The sequence below is a fragment of the Schistocerca nitens genome, chromosome 10 (assembly GCF_023898315.1).
Source record: "Schistocerca nitens isolate TAMUIC-IGC-003100 chromosome 10, iqSchNite1.1, whole genome shotgun sequence".
Classification (NCBI taxonomy): Eukaryota; Metazoa; Arthropoda; class Insecta; order Orthoptera; family Acrididae; genus Schistocerca; species Schistocerca nitens.
In genome coordinates, this window is record NC_064623.1 from 154,060,382 (window position 1) to 154,079,943 (window position 19,562).

At 38.0% G+C, this 19,562-nt stretch overlaps 2 protein-coding genes across 2 annotated transcripts in view; one reads left to right on the forward strand and one right to left on the reverse strand.

The window, feature by feature from the left end:
* LOC126209950 (uncharacterized) overlaps window positions 1-10,094 on the reverse strand; it is a 159,337-nt gene extending 149,243 nt beyond the window's left edge. The window contains exon 1 of the mRNA XM_049939065.1: window positions 9,754-10,094. The gene's annotated coding sequence lies outside the window, so the exon portion shown is untranslated. The remainder of the gene's footprint in view (window positions 1-9,753) is intronic.
* Window positions 10,095-10,485: 391 nt separating this feature from the next.
* The window catches only part of LOC126209951 (protein Smaug homolog 1), a 108,827-nt gene continuing 99,750 nt past the window's right edge, over window positions 10,486-19,562 (forward strand). The window contains 2 exon segments of the mRNA XM_049939066.1: window positions 10,486-10,593; window positions 17,640-17,880. Coding sequence (XP_049795023.1) covers window positions 10,549-10,593; window positions 17,640-17,880 — 286 coding nt within the window. The 5' untranslated portion in view covers window positions 10,486-10,548.

Consider the following 19,562-nt stretch of genomic DNA (forward strand, 5'->3'; position numbering starts at 1 on the left):
AGGTCTCATCAGAGATCTTGAATAGCTATTGCAATTTCTTTGGTCCACCATGGCACTGACGGATGGTGGGGCAGACCTGTAGAAAGGTGAATAGCAGTTCCAATGGCGTGAGTGATCACATCATCAATAGACCTTGCACAACCTCATAAATACAATCTGACAGAGGCGAGAAATGTAACAGCAGAGGCATACAAGGGCCAGATGGCTCCGTGAAGTGTCCAGTGTGCTAGTTGAGCTGTCTTGTGGCGGCAAGGAATAGAAAAGGTCACCGGAAAATGGTCACCATCACTGTCGTGTAGTGATCAATGTAGCAAAGCTACAAGATTAGGGGAAAGAGATAATTGAGCTTACAGCTGAAAATGTGCCAGTGTTGGTGCTGATGTAGATAGGAGAACCCTCATAGAGGCACAGGTCATGTTCTGTGAGTAGTTTGCCAATTAGAATGCCCCTACTACACAAAGTGGTACTCCCGCACAGGGGGTGGTGTGTGTTGAAGTCCTCGTGCAGGAGGGGGGGGGGGAGTAGTTGGATTAATGCGGTCAATTCAACAGAAGTAATTAGACTGCCCGGAGTAGGTAAATCGTGAAGGCTGTTTGCAGCTGCACTACTATAGCCTCCAATGGGGTATCAAGGGGGATCCATTCACTGATGATCAGAAGTGAAGGAGCCAGCAGGGACAGTCACATTGCAGGATCAGTGCCTTTCACCAGTGGGGATGGAATCGTATCATCAAACTTCAGCTCAGAAACCAACTGCAGGGGGGGATCTGGTGCCTCTGCGGGCCATCGGATGAGCCTTGTACTGATTTTTCTTCTACTTCTTTGTAGCTTTTGGTGGCAAGATTCACTCAAGGAGCTATTCGTACTGAGCACAGGGACAGATGAAGAGTGGACAGCCCTGGGGTCCATATGCTGTGGCTCATTCGGCCATTGTCTGGCATTGGGCCTCCAGTGGTCTGGGGGTTGGTGGGTAGTGGAATCCTGAGAGGGAGCCCTTTCTAACAGTAGACACTGAAGGAGGAGAATGCTTCTTTGGCAGAGTGCTGGAAGTGGTTCTTGAAGAAGCTAATGCTGGAACCACAGGAGAGGGTGGTAATAGGAAATCTAGCCAGGGAAAGGTTGAGGTGGTGGTGGTGGTGGTGGGAGGGCCAGTGAAAGTCATGATGTTAGTGTAACTGATTGTCATTTTCACATGATGTAGGCATTCATATTCTTCATGGCCTCAGTATATGACAGATGGTCATTAGATTTGTATTCCTGGATCTTCTGTTCTTTCTTGGAAACTGGGCAAATTGGTGAGCATGGAGTGTGATGTTCCACACAGCTGACAGAGAAAGGTGAATGTTCCCAAAAGGACTATCTCCATGGAGTGATCATCCACAATTGCCACATTTTGGGTGTGCCATGCAGCATTATGACATATGCTCAAAGTGTAATATCTGTAGCACCTAATAGGCAGTGGGACATATGGTTTTATATCACACCTGTACACCATGACAACCTTCTATGGGAGGACAATCCCCTCAAATGCTAACATAAAGGTGTCTGTATCCATACGGTTGTCCTTGGGCCTTTTTTTTTTATACATGTCTGCTAAAAAGTACATATTGCCACTGGAGATTAGCCTGGAGGTACTCTCTCTGTGGAAGATGATTCCTTGGACTGCGTTCAACATTTTGTGTGGGGAAGCAGTCATAGGAATGTCACTTAAGATTGTGCCTAAAGAGCTGTAGATTGGCCAGCAGAGGAAGTTTTAATTAATAATGCACCAGAGACTCAGCTTCCCCAAATTTGTCCTCAATGTTTTCAACAAAAAATAATGGTTTTGTTGCAGTGAAAGTATGCCTATCAGTCAGTTCAGACCAAGTATTGGGTGAAGTATTTCATTCTCAATGTCTGGCTTGTCCCTCTTCCTACAGCATAGCTGGGGAAGAAAACATCGTGGGGTCATATCTCTTTGCATTATAATAATCTTTCCCATGGGAAGAGACTGCTGGGGCCTTGCACACACCATCGAAAGAAAGTTAAATTCAATTGATGTATAGATCTTCCAGCATGGTACTACCCACTTTGAATGGGTTCCCTCCACAATGGCACCAACCACCCACAGCAACAGTAACCTGAGCAGTAAACCACTGCCATGAGTCTCCAGCTCAGACACAACAGTGTGGGTGATCACGGTGCTACCACCATGAAAGGACTTTATGATCCCACACACACACGATGGAATGGGTATCGTGCTGGGTTTTGGGTTCAGTATCTTTGCAAGAAAGGAAGGGTATAAAGAAAGGAGGCACAAGAGATTGCATATATGTCATGCTCGGTAACCTTCCCTGCACGAGCCACATTTCTGTAAAATTTGGGAAAGGAGTAGCAAATCAAACCCAACAAGAAACCTTATAGTTAAGAATAAAACACTGTAGAAAGCTGGAAAGGAGAAAACGAGTGTCCAAAATCACAAACAAGATCCAACCACAATTGGTACTAGGTAGACCATCCAATGGAAAGGCAGAGAGGAAAAAAGAATAATAGAAGGATAAACTTGCAACACAGAAAGGAAAGTAGTGCTGCAAGGGCTGGGGCCCAGTGGTGGCCAAGTACATATTCAAAAGAAAAGAGAGAGGTGCGAGTCCGGGGAGAGGGTTGGAAAGGAAATTATGCACTTTATTAGTTTTGATGACGAAAAATGTGTTAAATAGGACAAACAGCAATACATACAGTACAAATATAGAAATCAACCTATTACTACAGCTTTTATTTCGCACTCAGATTGACTAATTTTATTGACTCTCTAGGAAACTTAGATCTTTGGTTATTTTACAGATCAGTGTCACTAGATTTTAGCCCCCGCCCCCTCTCTTTTTTTGGGGGGGGGGGGTGGGGGGGCTGGGGGGGTGGGGGAGGGAGGTGTCAAATACAAAAGCTAACATGGACCAAATAAACAAGGTTCAAGTTTACGTGGATAGAAAAAAAATTTAAAAAAAGGATGACATCAAATTCAGTTTATTTAAAAAATGTATAGTGCAAAATACAAGAAAAATGTTAATATTAATGTTTTCTTCCTGACTCTTGACGTCTCTTTTTTGCTACTATTTTCCCCTAACAGGACAAAATTTATTTGCAGTAATTACTTTCAAAACTAAAATTTTGGGTCTGAGAGGACATCAATTTCCCTTCATGATTGAAAAAAAATTGGAAATTTGTGGCAAGTTCCTATGGGACCAAACTACTGGGGTCATCAGTCCCTAGACTTACACACTACTTAATCTAACTTAAACTAACTTACACTAAGGACAACCCACACACCCAGGCCCGAGGGAGGATTCAAAATTCCGACGGCGGTAGCCCCACGAACCTCGGCAAGGCACCTCAGACCACACAGCTATCCTGCGCAGCATGATTGAAAGCAGCTGCTTACATCAATAAGTATTTTCACAAATGAAGTAATTTCTTCAGCTAATTTTCAGGTATCTTAAAAATCTGGCATGCAAATATTTACGAGTCAGGTACTCTGATTTCACTAAAGTTTGTCTTCAAATCGAATCACACTGGATCTCAATCACCTCCATTTGCATTTGATTAGGTACTGATTCTATACCTATTGATAAATTGAAAAGAACAAAAGGCATGACTGCAGTGCATTCAGAAGGGATGAGTCTGTAAAACACCTGAGTGGGATCCCCTTTTTTACTCTTTGGGTCTGCCATGAGGTAGTCATCTAGCAAAATATTCAGTGCTAGCGGGTTTTGCGCACTTACGCATAAGGTGGCAAAATACCTACATGCCGTTATACTTGGGGTGGGGGACGCACAACTAACTTGAGAGACACATGGAACCAATGGACCACAAGTTTGAGACCTTTGCTGTAGTCTGTATAAGTAGTCATACCATACACACCAGAAAATAATGAAGGTCGCTGTTGATTCTTTCACACGACATCCCATAAATCCCAACATGAAGGAGAGCTTTCAGAAATGTGATGCTTATTTGGAGAATTTGCCACTGCAGTGAACTTATGTAAAATATACTAACAATCAATTGCAACTAATGCTAATCTACTCACATAGATAATAACTGGAATTACTTTATTACTACATACATTTGCAGAAAAGCAGGTATTTTGAAGGAAAGAGCCACTATCAGCTGCTGCTTTTATCAATACTTCATGCAAAGCATTTATGTAACTTTACACAAAGCAGTATCAGCTTTATATACCAAAGTTAAAGTGAAAATCAGTTTTTAACCATAATTTACATCCAACAGTTTAAATATTCTGATAAAGTATAGCAGAGATTTTCAGTTTCCTGCCCAATGTCTACTAGCACCAGAATATTAAGCTCCATTCCAAAGGATGCACATTCTGTCTACATTTACATAAATACTCTGCAAACCACTGTGAAGTGCACGGCAGATGATACTTAGCATGGTAATACTCGATGGTGTTTCAGCCCATTCCAACTGTGTGCTGTAACTAGTCTCATTTTCTCTTCACTGTCTGTGCAGAGATAACACTTGTGGAGGAGGAGGAGGGAGGGGATGAAGAATATCACTAGATTCTTCACTTAATATTGGTTCCCAAAATTTCGTAAGTTTCATTTGTAGGATAATACATGCCTACTTTCAAGAGTCTACAAATTCAGGTTTTTAAACATTTCCATGATACTCTCTCATGAATAAAACAAAACTGTGACCATTTGCTAGTGTTATGGTTGTGAATATAACTGTTCAACATAATTTCTCCCTCAATATTAACCACAAATATTAACAAGGAGTAAAAAGTATTTGCATGTAAGTGAAGGAGTCCCTATCAGCTGAAGAGGCTTCTGCAAGACTTTCTGTTATCACCTTTACATAACAATAATAAATAAAATAGCATCAGGCTACAGTTTTGGTTTTATAATTTTTATTCTACGCTGATTTTGGGCCTCATGTCTCATCTTCAGATGTACCTATGCATATAGTAAAAACATTTTCAAAATTACATACGTCAGTGCATACACAAGACAATATTATTTATGGTATGGCAGAATCTACATTTTACAGTGTGTGTTTAGTTTGATGCAATCTTCCTTCAGACATGCACGCACGTCCGATGGAACACTGCATCAAACTATACGAACACTGCCCTATTGTATTTCATGCCAAAGCAAGGCAATCTGATGTGCAAAATGATGTCTCTCCCAGAGTGGGAATCATGAGATTTGCAAGCAAGCACTGTTGGGACATGGAAGTTTTGATTAGATTGCCAAAATAGTTACGGCGACTGTCTATGTTAAGTGGGAAATTTGGGTTCAAGTTCTGAACTGGCACAAATTTTCATACATTACTAGTAAATTGTATAGCCATTGTGCAATTGTACTCACAATTTGCAAATGATTATCATAATTTAATCCAGCTGTCAAACATTATCAGTGTTTGTTTCCTAGTGTGAACATCATGAAATAATGCAGAAATTATTAAATTCACAACCACTATTTTGTTTAAACTACAGTGTCATTATTCACAATCATCATGAAATATTAGTGCATTCTCCACCTTGCATGTAACCCATTACTGGTACAAAGTAAGTGACCACCTTTTCATTCAAAATTAAAGAACCTTTACAAAGGGAATATCACTCAAAGGAATTACGGAAGCGTCCGATCCCGCCCGTCTGCTTTGACCCATGACGTCACATATATGGCGGACACAAAAACAAACACACACACTTTCCACAAGAAGCCTAATGACACTAACGGGACAAGCGCAGGAAATGGGGTGTTTTGGGTGGGGGGCAAACTAAATATAAAAAAATTTAGACGCCTTGCGTAGCTACAACGTGTAAGTGAAGAAGTGAAGACAGCCATGCATGAATACCCACCCACCTCCCCAGGGGTCGTAACCCCTGCAACCCATAGAAGATAAAGATGCTTCAGTAGCTGATTAGTGTTTTTTGTCCTTTTTAAAAAAAAATCTCACGGGATAGAACGTACAGATCAGAAAGATAAATATAATAAACTAAAACAGAAATTGGAGGAAACAGATAATTAAAACAAGTAATAAGTGTTTTTAAATTTTTTAAAGAAAATCTCACGAGATAGAATGAACAGATCAGAAAAGTAAATAAAATAAGATAAAACAGAACTGGAGACAGCCACACTCAAACCAAACTCCGCACCGTCATGACTTCACACACGACAGCACCCTTACGTCACGGGTCAAAGCCGACGCGTGGGATCGGACGCTTCTGTCGACCCCACTCAACATATAACAAATTTACGTAATTGTGGCCAATATGATAAAACTGGACAGATAACATCACAAAATAAAACACAATTCTGTACCTCCTGAACTGCTTTAATATAACTTCACTTTTCAAATGGGTAGCCTATGGGGTGCAAATAGTTCTCAATATACCCAATTAATATTTTCTTATGGTCAGCACAAATGATTTTTAAGAAAGAAACATTAGAGAATGATAACAACAGCATATAAAGACAGAAAATAATATTTGCTATGACTAATTATAATTCCTATATATTGCGATTCTAGCACCAGATTTCTGCTTAATATTACAGTAGGTAGACTAGTTGGGTTGGCTTAAAACATATACTTTACAAGAAATAATGTTATGATGTATGTGCAGTGATGGAGGTCATATGGAAAAACGTTGTTACTATGTGCACAGGAAAATCTGAGATGAGACATGAAGTCTCGAAATTGATCACAGAATTAGACCTTTGAGACCATAAACACAGCTTGAGGCTATTATTATTATTATTATTATTATTATTATTATTATTATTAATACCATACATGGCTGCATTTCCACCATACATTATGATTATGATGGATAATGAAGACTACATAAGTTTTTACCTTATTGTGCACTTGTGTAGAATAAGTAGTTTCTTGACATTAACTGTATTGCCCCAGATAATTGTACCTTGGAACAGTATTATGTGAAACCATGTAAAGTTTGCTGCCAATCCTGCCCTCAGACCAATAATACAATGACAGAGACTAATATGTGCAAAGTGGGCAGAATTGAGCATATGGGTTAATTTATCCACGTGCTGGTGCCAGTCCAGTTCATTACCCACCTTGAAGTCTAAGAACTTAACATGCGGAGCCTCATCCAGTGCTTGTCCATGGATCTCTATTTTTGGTTTCCACAAGCCATTTAGATGTGTTCGCTCTGAACCAGTTATAAGCTGTTTCACTGTTCTGGTTTTGTTAGGTATGGGTACAGTACACTTGGGGACCTTTATCAGTATATATGCCCCATCAGTAAGCATCGCAATTTTTGAAGAGTTCTCCACCATCTTTGGAAAATCATTCAAGTATGTCAGGAACATGGGCAGATAAAGTACTGAAACTTCTCAGACTTCACATTAGATGCTTCTCCACTCCCAATGCAGTTTATTCCTGTAGCATCATTTGTAAATTTTATCCCTCTCCCCACCAACAACCTTTCCCTAGTCGAGAAATGAGTCAATCCAAGCAAGAGGAATGTCTCCTTAATTTGCTGTCTTTGTTATGTCTCCTGAATAAGAAAAAAAATCGCAGATTCCTACCTGACCACAGATTTTCAAGCAACTCACAAGTACATGTCTCATGTAAGTTAAACATATTTCATGCTCTGTTAGATAATTAGTGAAAATGTAACTTTTCAAGTGGCAGTCTATTCTGTAATAATCATCAAATTAGCCTTGCAGTAATATTTACAGGAGCTATGTTAATTACCACCACTAAAACAGTTCAGCATGTGTGAACATATAATATTTAGAAAAATTGTTTAATGGACATATTCCGTAATATAGTTCACGAGTTCCAATGGACAGTTTAGTCATCTGGACAGAAGAACACGTGTTGATTCAATTATACTAGTACTATAAATTGTTGCATAACATTAGAGTTAATTTATCTGCATCTTCCCTAGAGAGCCTGGTGGGAATTCCAGCTAGCATGTAGACTTTGTTGAGATATGCTACTAGCTGTTCTTCATATGAGACATGTTAAATTACATTAATACCTGTTCCACAGACCCAGAACACAACATTTTGTAATGATATGGAATGTGTCAGTTTAACGTAAGTTTTCTTTATGGGATGTACTCTATCTTTCTACCTTTCTTTCTTTCATTTTTAAGGACATTTTCAAGCAGAGTTATATACATAATGTGCCCACATTGCTGACATCAACCTATTGCACACTTATAGAACACATATTGTGCCTCCCATTTAATTTCGTTTTTAGAAGCAGAAAATATAACTCACAAAAATCAACAACATTCCAAGAACTGTGATCGTGTCAAACTTGGCTTGCTGTGTTCCAATCTGTTATCTATTATGCCATTGATGATCACTCACTGGAAACAGTGACAACTGTAAAATAATTAGGAGTAATGTATTTGTTCACATTAATTTAAGGTGGAATAGCCACATGCAACAAGTTTAAGACAGAAATATACCAGACAGATTCATGAGGAAATGTATTTTATCTACGAAGAATGCAGCTTACAAAATTCTCATTTAATGGAACCTTGGGTAATACTTGTCACTTTAGAATACATATCAACTGTGGTCTGATTAACTGAAACATTCAATATCGCTTTGGCAACTCAATCTACACTACAAATCAAAATGTCACCACACCTAAGATTTCTTATTCACACTTGATTGTTTTACTAATCCAGAAACAGTCAGCTTTCAACCTGACCTACCATTCAGCCCACATTCCATTAAGTAATGTAGGTACAGTCGACTTCCGAGATCAATACAGGAGAGAAGATTTAAAGGCTCCTTTCATCACCACATGAGCTATGCTGAGATATTCACCTGCCTCAATGCTTACTATTAAAATTTGGAGAGGCTATGATCCAAGAAGTGTCTAGCAACATTGTTTCCCCCCCACATTTATCTAACTAAATGACAACAGCAAAATCAGAGTAACTGCACTTATACAAAAGTTTTGCTTCAGTCACTTTCCTTCAGTATTCATAAACTGTAGGGTGGATGAATAATAGCGGTATACAAATTACCTTCAGCCACACAAGAGAAAAGATGTTTGCAGGGAACAAGTGTAGATGCATACTGGAACTAAAGCCTTAATCATATAGTAGGCTGTATACCGGTTTGCGTGTTTATTTTTCCAAATGCTGTTATATACTTTCCCGAAATAAAGTCAGTCAAAATCTATTGTACAATGCAATGTTTCTTTTTCTTTAATAGTTTTCTTGGGCTGTATATTCTCCATTCTGAACTAACCACTGGTAAAAATTAAAACTAAAATTGTGAAGTGACTGCATTTTCTTTATATTTCAGATCCAAATAAATTCGGGAAAATGTTCAGTTAATTCGTTTATGCATGAACTTACGCAATGGGAACCTTTAGTTACCGTGTTTGTGTTTTGTGTATTTACTGTTACAAAAATATTCGTTATCTCACCGTCAGTATTATCATCATGTTTTTTATGCGTGGCGCAGAAAGCAACATATACGTGGTTTCACACTTAAAGATACCAAAAAGCTTTTCCATGCATACATCAAATCTTACGACTACGTCGAGATGCACATCACTCAACACATTTATGAAACTTACACTGTAATTTTGTAACAGAGCAATAAGTTTCTAACTGGATCGCGTAAAATTAAGTCACATATAAAGCAAAAATGATATTTCTACGTAAACAAATGTCAAAACATCACCAAAACTAATTTCGTCTGCTTAAACATCTACGTTACGCATTTATTTGACGTTTGTTCGTAGTTACCTTTAAAAATTTTATGCTGAGCTTGTATGTGAGATATAAGCCCGTTTTTCCAAGCTGCTTACTGCTCTGTGTGTTCCTATTCTCCCAACACGATAATCTCGGCGTTTTGCCATTGTAAAATATTCTTAGCAGAAGCCAACATACTTTACTACGCAAAGCGTTGACTACATTTTGAGCAAAAGAGAAAGGTTATGTAAGGGGAGATGAAATATTTATATTGTATTAATAAACTGGGAATATTTGTTGACAGCAACATATCACATTTTTGCTAAAAGTTACGCTCCAGCCGATAAATGCAAAACAAGAACTTCGCCAGGGCTTCCCGTATTTTCTGCATTTATAAACAAACGGTACTAAATGGCAATATAGAGAGACAGCTTTCCAACAACTTATAAATTATCAAACGAAATCGAGCACATACTCGGACTTGAAATTTTCTACGTCAACTGGGAAAGTGTCAAAATTAAACATGATGCACCGCGGGAGAGGCTAATAACAGGCATATCTTTGCGAGATTTCCTACCTACCAGAGACGTGCTATGCGCATTTGGAGTAGTAAAAATGTAGTGACACATAATATTTATTTATTGAACAGTTGATGCTTTCAACAGAACTACGTATATGCTTCAAATCTGTAAGCTTCTTCAGCATACAAATATGATGTATTATTTGTCTTACATGAAATATATGTGTGGGTAAATTGGTCACGTATCCTGTGACATATGACGTCAGTCGTGGACTGCAGTGGTGGTGTTTTTGTTGACTGAAAATGTTATAAGGTACAGGGATGCACGAATGAGTGAGGCTAGTGGAGTATGTGTGCAGCATCAGTTTGATCTGGTGAGTGATTCGTGGAGCAAATGAAACTGATGGTATGTGCTAGTGAACTTTGTTTTGTAAATATGGATCGTGTGGTTTTTGAAGTGGGCGAATCTCATATGTACCTGAATCTTGACGTCTCTGTGCAAGTTGCACTAGTTATTCGACCCAGTTCTGCTTGTGTGAAGTTAATTTTATCATAAGGAGAAATGCTAACAGTGTATAGTATACCGAATGCGTTATCTCGGAATGTGAGATACCAGATTAACGCAGAAGCCATGTTACCCACTTAGAATCCACTGCAAGCTTGTTTACGATCATACTGCTGGCTTAAGCGTCACACAAGTTGTTCTGTATCGGCAAAACACAAAGTTTTAATTTCTTATTGAAGTATTGACAGCGAGGTAAAAGTGACTTTTGGCATTTTGTGCTGCGCTCATGGCAACGCTGGAAAGAGTTGTTGACTTTGAAAAGGGTAGGAGGAGGGCGTAGTTGGAGGTCAAAATAGCAAGAAAATTTCAGCGCTTACAGTGAACATTTTAAAATGATTCACAACGTATATGCGCGGTTGGATTTAAATGGTGCCATTTACGTGGTTATCATTAGTTCCGCTTGGAAATGTTGACACCGGCATGACAGACGTCTGTTTAAAGAGTTTTAAGCTGTGACATAATAAATTTTTGACCTTGTTAATCCCACGTGCCCTTGTTGACACTGTAAACAAAGTAATACTTCTCTAACACTGTAGATGACGAGTCTACTTCTGGTGGATGAACGTTACGCAAACAATCTTTTTCAAGTGAAGGCGGTGCTGAAAAACATTTCTACCAGAGAGAAAAATGAGTGCGTACTGGTGCTTTAAAAAATACACACAGGGAATTTAGCGTTAATGAAATAAACATGTACATGAAGGAAAAATATAAAGCACACCAAACGGATCGAAAACAAATTCCTGACATAACTTAATCTTTATACAGCTTTAGTAATCACAGCTCATTTTCAAGGTTTAACTGGCTGAGGGTACTGGTATTTACGTCACATACTTAATAGAAAAATGCATGTTGTACCACAGTGAAGGTGGTGTCACACTGAATGAAGCTTTTCAGAAAACTTACTAATGCATGGCCTCGAGCAACAATGAATAAAGGGTCACTGATATATGGCTGTGCCTGCTGAATTGGTTGCCAGTTGATCTTGTCGTTTGTATCTGAGTACATCTGGGCTCCCTACATAGCTAAGTAGCCAATTGCATAGCATTTCAAAGTGTTACCCATTGTATTCGATTGATTTCCAATGTTTACTCTGGTTAAAATTACTTTTTGGACAACCCTTCTCCCCCCCTCGCCAAGCCCCCATCATTCACCTGAATGTTGGCCATGGTGACAGACTGATCTGTAGTGCAGCCTGGTGTCTAGGTGGTAGGTAGGTAGGAATGTGACTGACTGTTCGGGTAAAAGTTACATCTTGGACCCCCCCGCCCCCCCCCCCCCCTCCTCGGTTGCATTTCTCAGTTTGGTGTGGATGGAAACATTTCGCTTTAGCAACTACTCAAGGTTTTTTTTTTTTATCACAATCAAATTTTCTGCTTTCACATCTGTTAGCTTCGTCAATTCGCAACCAAATTGCCACCTTCCAACCTAACTACTGCGCTACAGATCAGTTTACCGAGCGAGGTGGCGCAGTGGTTGGACACTGGACTCGCATTCGGGAGGACGATGGTTCAATGCCGCGTCCGGCCATCCTGATTTAGGTTTTCCGTGATTTCCCTAAATCGCTCCAGGCAAATGCCGGGATGGTTCCTTTCAAAGGGCACGGCCGACTTCCTTCCCCGTCCTTCCCTAATCCGATGAGACCGATGACCTCGCTGTCTGGTCTCCTTCCCCAAAAAAAACCAAAACAGCTACAGATCAGTTAGTCATCACAAGATTTCGATGCGGGAGGGGGGGGGGGGAGTGGAGCACTTTCTCATTTTCTAGGCTAATTCCCTCAGCATTGCCTGATTTAGACTACATTGTTACTACCAAAGAAAAATAATGCAATTTGGATAAGCTCATAGAACTGAATCTTAGTAATAGAAATTGAACATATATGCTATGATTGTCTTGTTTCAGTGTTCTAATAGGTTAGAACTAGTTAAAGAAAAGTGATAAAATAAAAACAAGTTACAGGCCCCTTGGGATAATTACTGTTGCACTAAATATGTGTATTTGCTGTGGTGCAACCATAGACTGAAAATGTGCAAGGCAAGTGTATAAGTAATAGTTCTGCGTGTGCCGTAATTATTCTGAACTAATCCTCGTGGGAGGAAGGAGAATCTCTCTGTTCTCCATTAATACTAATTCTCAAAACTTTATAAGAAAGCTTTCATCAATTGACATTTATCTTAAAGCATCTGCCACTAGTGATTTTCTCAATCTTTCCAAGGCACATTCCCCAGAGTCAAATTTAGGACCATTTGTGCTGCCTTTATTTAAGTGCATTTTAAGTCTTATTTTGTGTGGGGTCTCACACACTTCAACTGTATTGTTAGGTGGGATGAAAAAGTGATTTGGAAGTGCTCTTTTGTAGGCTAACTTGCATTTTCCCAGTATCCTGCCAGTGAACTGAAATCTGCTGCCCCTATCACCTATGACTGAGCTAATGTGATCATTATATTGTCTCCCTAGAAATTGTTCCACTCAGGTGAATGAGTGGACATGTTGTAATTTTGATTTAATGATGATGTCGTCATAAGCTAATAATTTTCATTTTGTGAAGGGGCCCAACTTAACATTTATGAACGTTTAAAGTTATTTACAAAATACAGTCCAAAAAGTTTCTGAAATGTAATTTTAACAAAAAAAAAAAAATTGTCTGAATGTGGTCAGTGAAGTGGATCAGTTTAAGTGTGTTGGACTGAAAGAAGATGGCTTTCTTGGAGGTATAGCATTCAGAATCTTTTGCAGAAACTGAATGCTGCTATTTTCACTTTGAGAATTATCTCCACTCTCTCTGACACTGAAATGGGAAGTCTTGTTTTCTTTACTTACTTTCAGTATATTATCACAACAGCTGCATGACTATTCGCCTGTACACATCTCAGCAGCTGTCATTCACCCGTAATCTATGGCCCGTGATGCACCACAGTTACCTCTGCATCTGTTTTTAATAGTGTCTTTTGCCATGCACAGCCTACTTCAAACACAGTGGCATACGAACATTTTTCAAATTTAGCTGTTTCAGAAATGCTTCCACCCTTGGCATGAAAGCCGATGATAGTGCCCTTTTGGACATTGTTTAAATCGTTCTGTTTGCACATCACGACAATGACGGAACTGTTTTCTGTGCTGCTTCCTACACTCTGTATATACCCTCAACTGCTTGTGCCGCCACCTGCTGTATGTAATGGTTATTGCACGTTGATGTTGAACATAAGCAGTGGTGTGACATTGTGAATGAACTGTATATTATGGATCCATTGAAAAGGGACTACAGGGTCATTCCATCTCGAACCAACTAACAGTCTGAACCTTGATATCTCACCAACACTAGATCAAATTTGAAATTTCAAATTTTTCTAACCTTTGATTTTAGAGTTTCAAGGGTTTAAAAATAAAAAAAAACCTCCATTTTTGATCAATCGATGATTGTTTTAAAATGCTGTAGCTCAAAAACTATACAACCTAGAGAGCTCAAACTTGCACCATTGTTTTCCTTTATAAATTCCCTTCAATTTGATATGTAACATGACTATGCTACCTAAATATGACAATTTTAAACTAGTCCAAAAACATTTTTTGAAATTTCCAAAATACGTACCCTCGGATTTTTTTATAAAAATTATGTGTTGTCCAGTCTAACTGACTAAATGCATGCAAAATTTCAAGATGGGATCTCAATGGGTTCTTGTATAAAATAATATTTTACTATCGCAATACTCACTAGTGAGGTGAAAAGCAGACTATTTCTACGTTATGAATAGTAAGGTAGGCCTATGTCATTCTAACGGACTTAAATTATTCTGTTAGCCTTTTTATGCAACATTATCCTCTTATTGTTTGTTAATTCAGTAAATGATATTTTAATGTGAGAATAAAATATATAAAAAAATAACAACTTGAGAATCTTAAGATTTTGTACGACATTCACTTTTTATTATATAAAAAAAAAGTGAGATTTTCATATAGGGTCAATGCTCTAGTTTTGGCCACTACCCCACTTATGGCCTCCTTGATGTAATGGGGATGCTACACTGCATCCTTTCATTATATATTATAAATGGGAGGGAAAACTAAAACATCTGCAGTATGTGTTCATATCAGATTGCCTGAAACATAATGCAGTCGCTTTCTATGTATTCCAGAAAAAACTGCTAGAAATCATAAAGCAAAACTTGCCTTTCGCACTTAAAAAGGTTACTTACTTTTCTGATGGCAGCACTGCACAATATAAAAGTAAGAAAAACTTCCTTAATTTGTGTTTGCATAAAACTGATTTTGATGTTGAGGCAGAGTGGGAGTTCTTTGCAACATCCCATGGCAAGAGTGCATGCGATGGCCTTGGCGAAACTGTTAAGTGGCTAGCTGCTAAAGCTAGCTTACAAAGGCCATATGACCAACGAATCTTAACACCCAAATCACTTTATGTATTTGCCATGGAAAACATAAAAAACATTGACTTTGAATATTGCACAACAGAGGACTATGAGCTGTCAAAGAATACTTACTTCCTTGGTTTAGTTACTCAAAAGCGATTGTGGGAACACAAAAATTTCACTCATATAAACCCTGCACAGAGAGAGAAATTACTGTCAAACCTTATCATTTTAGTCTGGATGAGTCTCTTGAATATGTGACAACACTGAACCAAATAAGTCACATATGGAAAATATTACTGCTGGTTTTGTGACAGTAGCATATGACGACTCTTGAAGGCTAGGATGCACTGAAGAAAAATACAATGACATGTACAGAGTCAATTTTTTACACCCAGAGGGTCCAGCCCAGTCTTTTTACTATCCACAAACCATGAGATATATTAGATGTCCCAGGAAACACTCTTTTTACAAACAGCGAATCCAACAACAGCTACGGAAAGAACCTACACTTTTTAAGTGCTAAAGAAATGAAGTTGTCTTTTCTTGCTTTGGAAAATATCTTAAAAGAAGCACATTTAAATTATGTTACACTTACCCTCACTAAACCCTAAGTTGTATAAATACAATGTGTATTAACTTTGTAAATACCAATTGGTATTAGAAATACAGTTCTATCCATTCAGATATCAACAAGTTAATCTTTTTCCTATGTGAAATTACTTACATGCCAATTTCTAATATAAGGAACTTGTTGTAAATGATTACAAATAACACCTGTAAAACCAAGAAAAAGATAATCTCTGCCATTTACAACTAAGGATGAAGGTGAGTGGCTTTATTGAAAATTTTAACTTGTAGCACGTATATTACCAATTAAAATGTTTACTTCCTTCTGATGCATAGTTAAAAGAATCATGAACATTAAATTAAAACAACACTATATCATTTAATGAATTAACAAACAATAAGAGGGTAATGTTGCATAAAAAGGCTAACAGAATAATTTAAGTCCGTTAGAATTACATAGGCCTACCTTACTATTCATAGCGTAGAAATAGTCTGCTTTTCACCTCACTAGTGCGTATTGTGATAGTAAAATATTATTTTATACAAGAACCCATTGAGATCCAATCTTGAAATTTTGCATGCATTTAGTCAGTTAGACTGGACAACACATAATTTTTATAAAAAATCCGAGGGTATGTATTTTGGGAATTTCAAAAACATTCTCATATTTAGGTAGCATAGTCATGTTACATATCAAATTGAAGGGAATTTATAGAGGAAAACAATGGTGCAAGTTTGAGCTCTCTAGGTTATATAGTTTTTGAGCTACAGCATTTTAAGACAATCATTGATTGATCAAAAATGGAGGTTTTTTGATTTTAAAACCCTTGAAACTCAAAAACCATAGATCAGAAAAATTTGAAATCTCAAATTTAAACTAGTGTTAGTGGGTACATGACCTAAAAAAAAAAATTCGTCCAAATCGGAGAGGTCATGGTTCAAATCATGTAGTACAATTGGTTGATTTGACATGGAATGACCCTACAGCAGATACCTGATATGACCGTCACAATAAGTATGTACTCCGTAGATTCTGTATTATATGTGAAGTGGGATTGATGAACCTAATGTTTTCTTTTCTTTGTGACCTTAATTGGAATCTTGTAGCATATATTACTGGGACTCTTTCCCTACCCTTGTAGCTATGGTGCAGTCAGACAGAATCCACATCTATACACCAGAAGTAACTTTGGTCTGTGCCATTGGGCACTTCCAGTTGTTCTGATGGTTGGCGGATATTGTTCATTGTGGAAATTGAGCCTAACTCCACTTTCTGCTTCCTCCTGCCCACCCGTGTACTTGCCAGAATTGATATCGATATTACTTTGACATAGTTTGTAAATTATCAAATAAATCTGACTTCTGTTTCCATATGCATGCAAGAGAGACTTGATGACAAAAACATGCAGCATTGTATTAAATTAAAACAAAATAATGTGACTGGTAGTAGTATAATATAGATGATTTATTCATAAATCACACTGCCAGAACTTTGCAACTATCACATATACAATAGTCTATGTTTACTGTACCGCATCTGATCTGGATGTATGATGTTTCAACGTTTTAGCTTTCTCAATTGATTTTCTACACCAGAGTCACATTTTCAGTATCTGATATTTCGGCATTCATGAGACTAGTTAGAGCAGGAACAATAGTAAGATCTTTTGCAGTGACTATATTTCCTTTACTTGTCAGTATGGTTACTGAGTGACTGAATGTGTTATTTTGATCTGCTTATTGATTTTTATGTATGAAGAAAACACCTTAAGATTTTGGATCAAGTTTTAGAAAAATACAAAATGTTTATCTAGAACTTGTGGAGAACCAATTCTAGTATAGACTTATCAGCTCTTTCATGCACTTAGAGATCCAGATTTAATATGATTAAATACTGATATGAAGGATTTGTGTATTGTTGCAGGGCCGTACTTCCCTACGGTCAGGCGGTAGTGTAGGCAGTGGAGCAGTCATGTTCCGCGAGCAGGTAAACACCGTCTCAGCCTGGTTTGACCAGTGGAACGAATGCGAACGTACTGTGGCGCTCTACTCCCTGCTGAAGCGGCTCAGCCCAGCCAAGTGCCGCTTCCTGGCCCTGGCTTTGGATCACAGCCTTGCTGAATGTGGCGAACTGCATCAGACTGAAATACAGGCGAACAATCCAGGTAACTTTCCCTGTTAATAAAGTGCCTGTGTCTAAATAAGACTTAATTTTAAAAAGGAATCGTAATGTTTGTAAGTACCTGTACAACTTGTCAGCTGATGAATTGATAGTTGTGGGAATAGCATTTGTGTTTTAGAAGATAGCCCCGGTATTTAAACCCTACTGTTCTGTCTATGGTGGATCGTTTGGGTCAGTGTAACCTGATCTCTGGATACTGGGCACAAAATCGAAAAGAAGTACCTAAACATTTAGTTCTTGAGAACAAAATATGATTACTAATAGCTGTATACAGCTGCATATAACTTTTCTTGATGATATTCCTAGCAGTGGCCGCTCGTACAGTTTTTTACCATTATGCTACAATGTGGTGACCTATAGCCTTTATACTTAAAAGGATAGTAATTGTCATTAAATTGACTATATTAATTTTATGTACATAAGTTGAACTGGTTTAAGTACATGTAAATGTGGTAGTCATTTAACATTGCGAGCAGTGGAAAAAATGTTGGTGGTAGTGGGAATCGATCCAGTTGTTGGTTTGCCAGTCGGTGTGCTAGACAACTTGGCCACAGTGCCATTGAGGTAACAGTTACTCAAAAACCCCTTGTACTCTGTGCTTGCACAGTACTCTAAAGCAATTTCAAAGAAAAATACGTACTTGGTGGAAAAATGCTAACCTGGTGCTGTGAGCAGTGTAGCACTCGTTGTGCCAGAAGGGATGGTATCTCATCAGAAAATACGCAATCAAAACCACAGCTGCATCCCTTGGGGGGGGGGGTGCAGTCATTTTCTTAACCCTTGATGTTTTGAGAGTGTACCTGCCCATCATCTTTAGGTGATACTTGTAGAAAAAGTCTTTGCTACATCTTGCCGCCTCTTTACTGTGATCCCCTCCCCCTCTCCCTTTCCCCACTACCCAGTCACATGGTGTATCTGGTGGAGCGGTGAGGGGGCAGACTCGCTGAAGGCTGAATGCGAACCATTTCTGAAATGTCACTGTGTAAAATTTTCAAAAACTGTCCAAAAAAGTGGGAATGGACTTTAAGTTAGCTAGGAGCTGTCATAATTGAGCTAGAGCTGGGAAAGGTGCCATTGCATCATTTTGATACTCTCTCGAGTGATGTAAAATGAAAGATAGGTTCTAATTAAGAAATTTCTTTCTGAACACAAATTGAAATTTGATTTAATTTTTCGTAACAAGTACATAATTTAAAATTTTGAAAATATTTCCATAAATGCTTAGTACTGTTGCAAATCGAATGGCAAAATTATTCCTGACTTATTTTCACTAAATCACTAACAGCCCCATTTTAATGAAACCTACCATTCACAAATTGGTATTTAATTAAAATATACAGAATGATAACTAAATATAAGAAGTATCAAAATATCACCTTAGAACATAACCAAACAGCATAATCTATAATTAAATTAAATTGATTGCTTACTTTAACTATATAAGATTTAAACTAATAGCTTATTAATTGGCAAAATAAAAATATTGAAAGTGGGATCTATAGCAACAAATTTAAATAAGGTATGAAAAAGTGTAAGTATTTATGTAATAGGTTTGGTCCATGACATTTGGACCATATCTATCAAATAACAAAAAAATGAAATAAGTGATGCTTGTTTTTTGAATAACAGGTGTCTGTTTATAGCTAAATATAATCCAATAGGTAC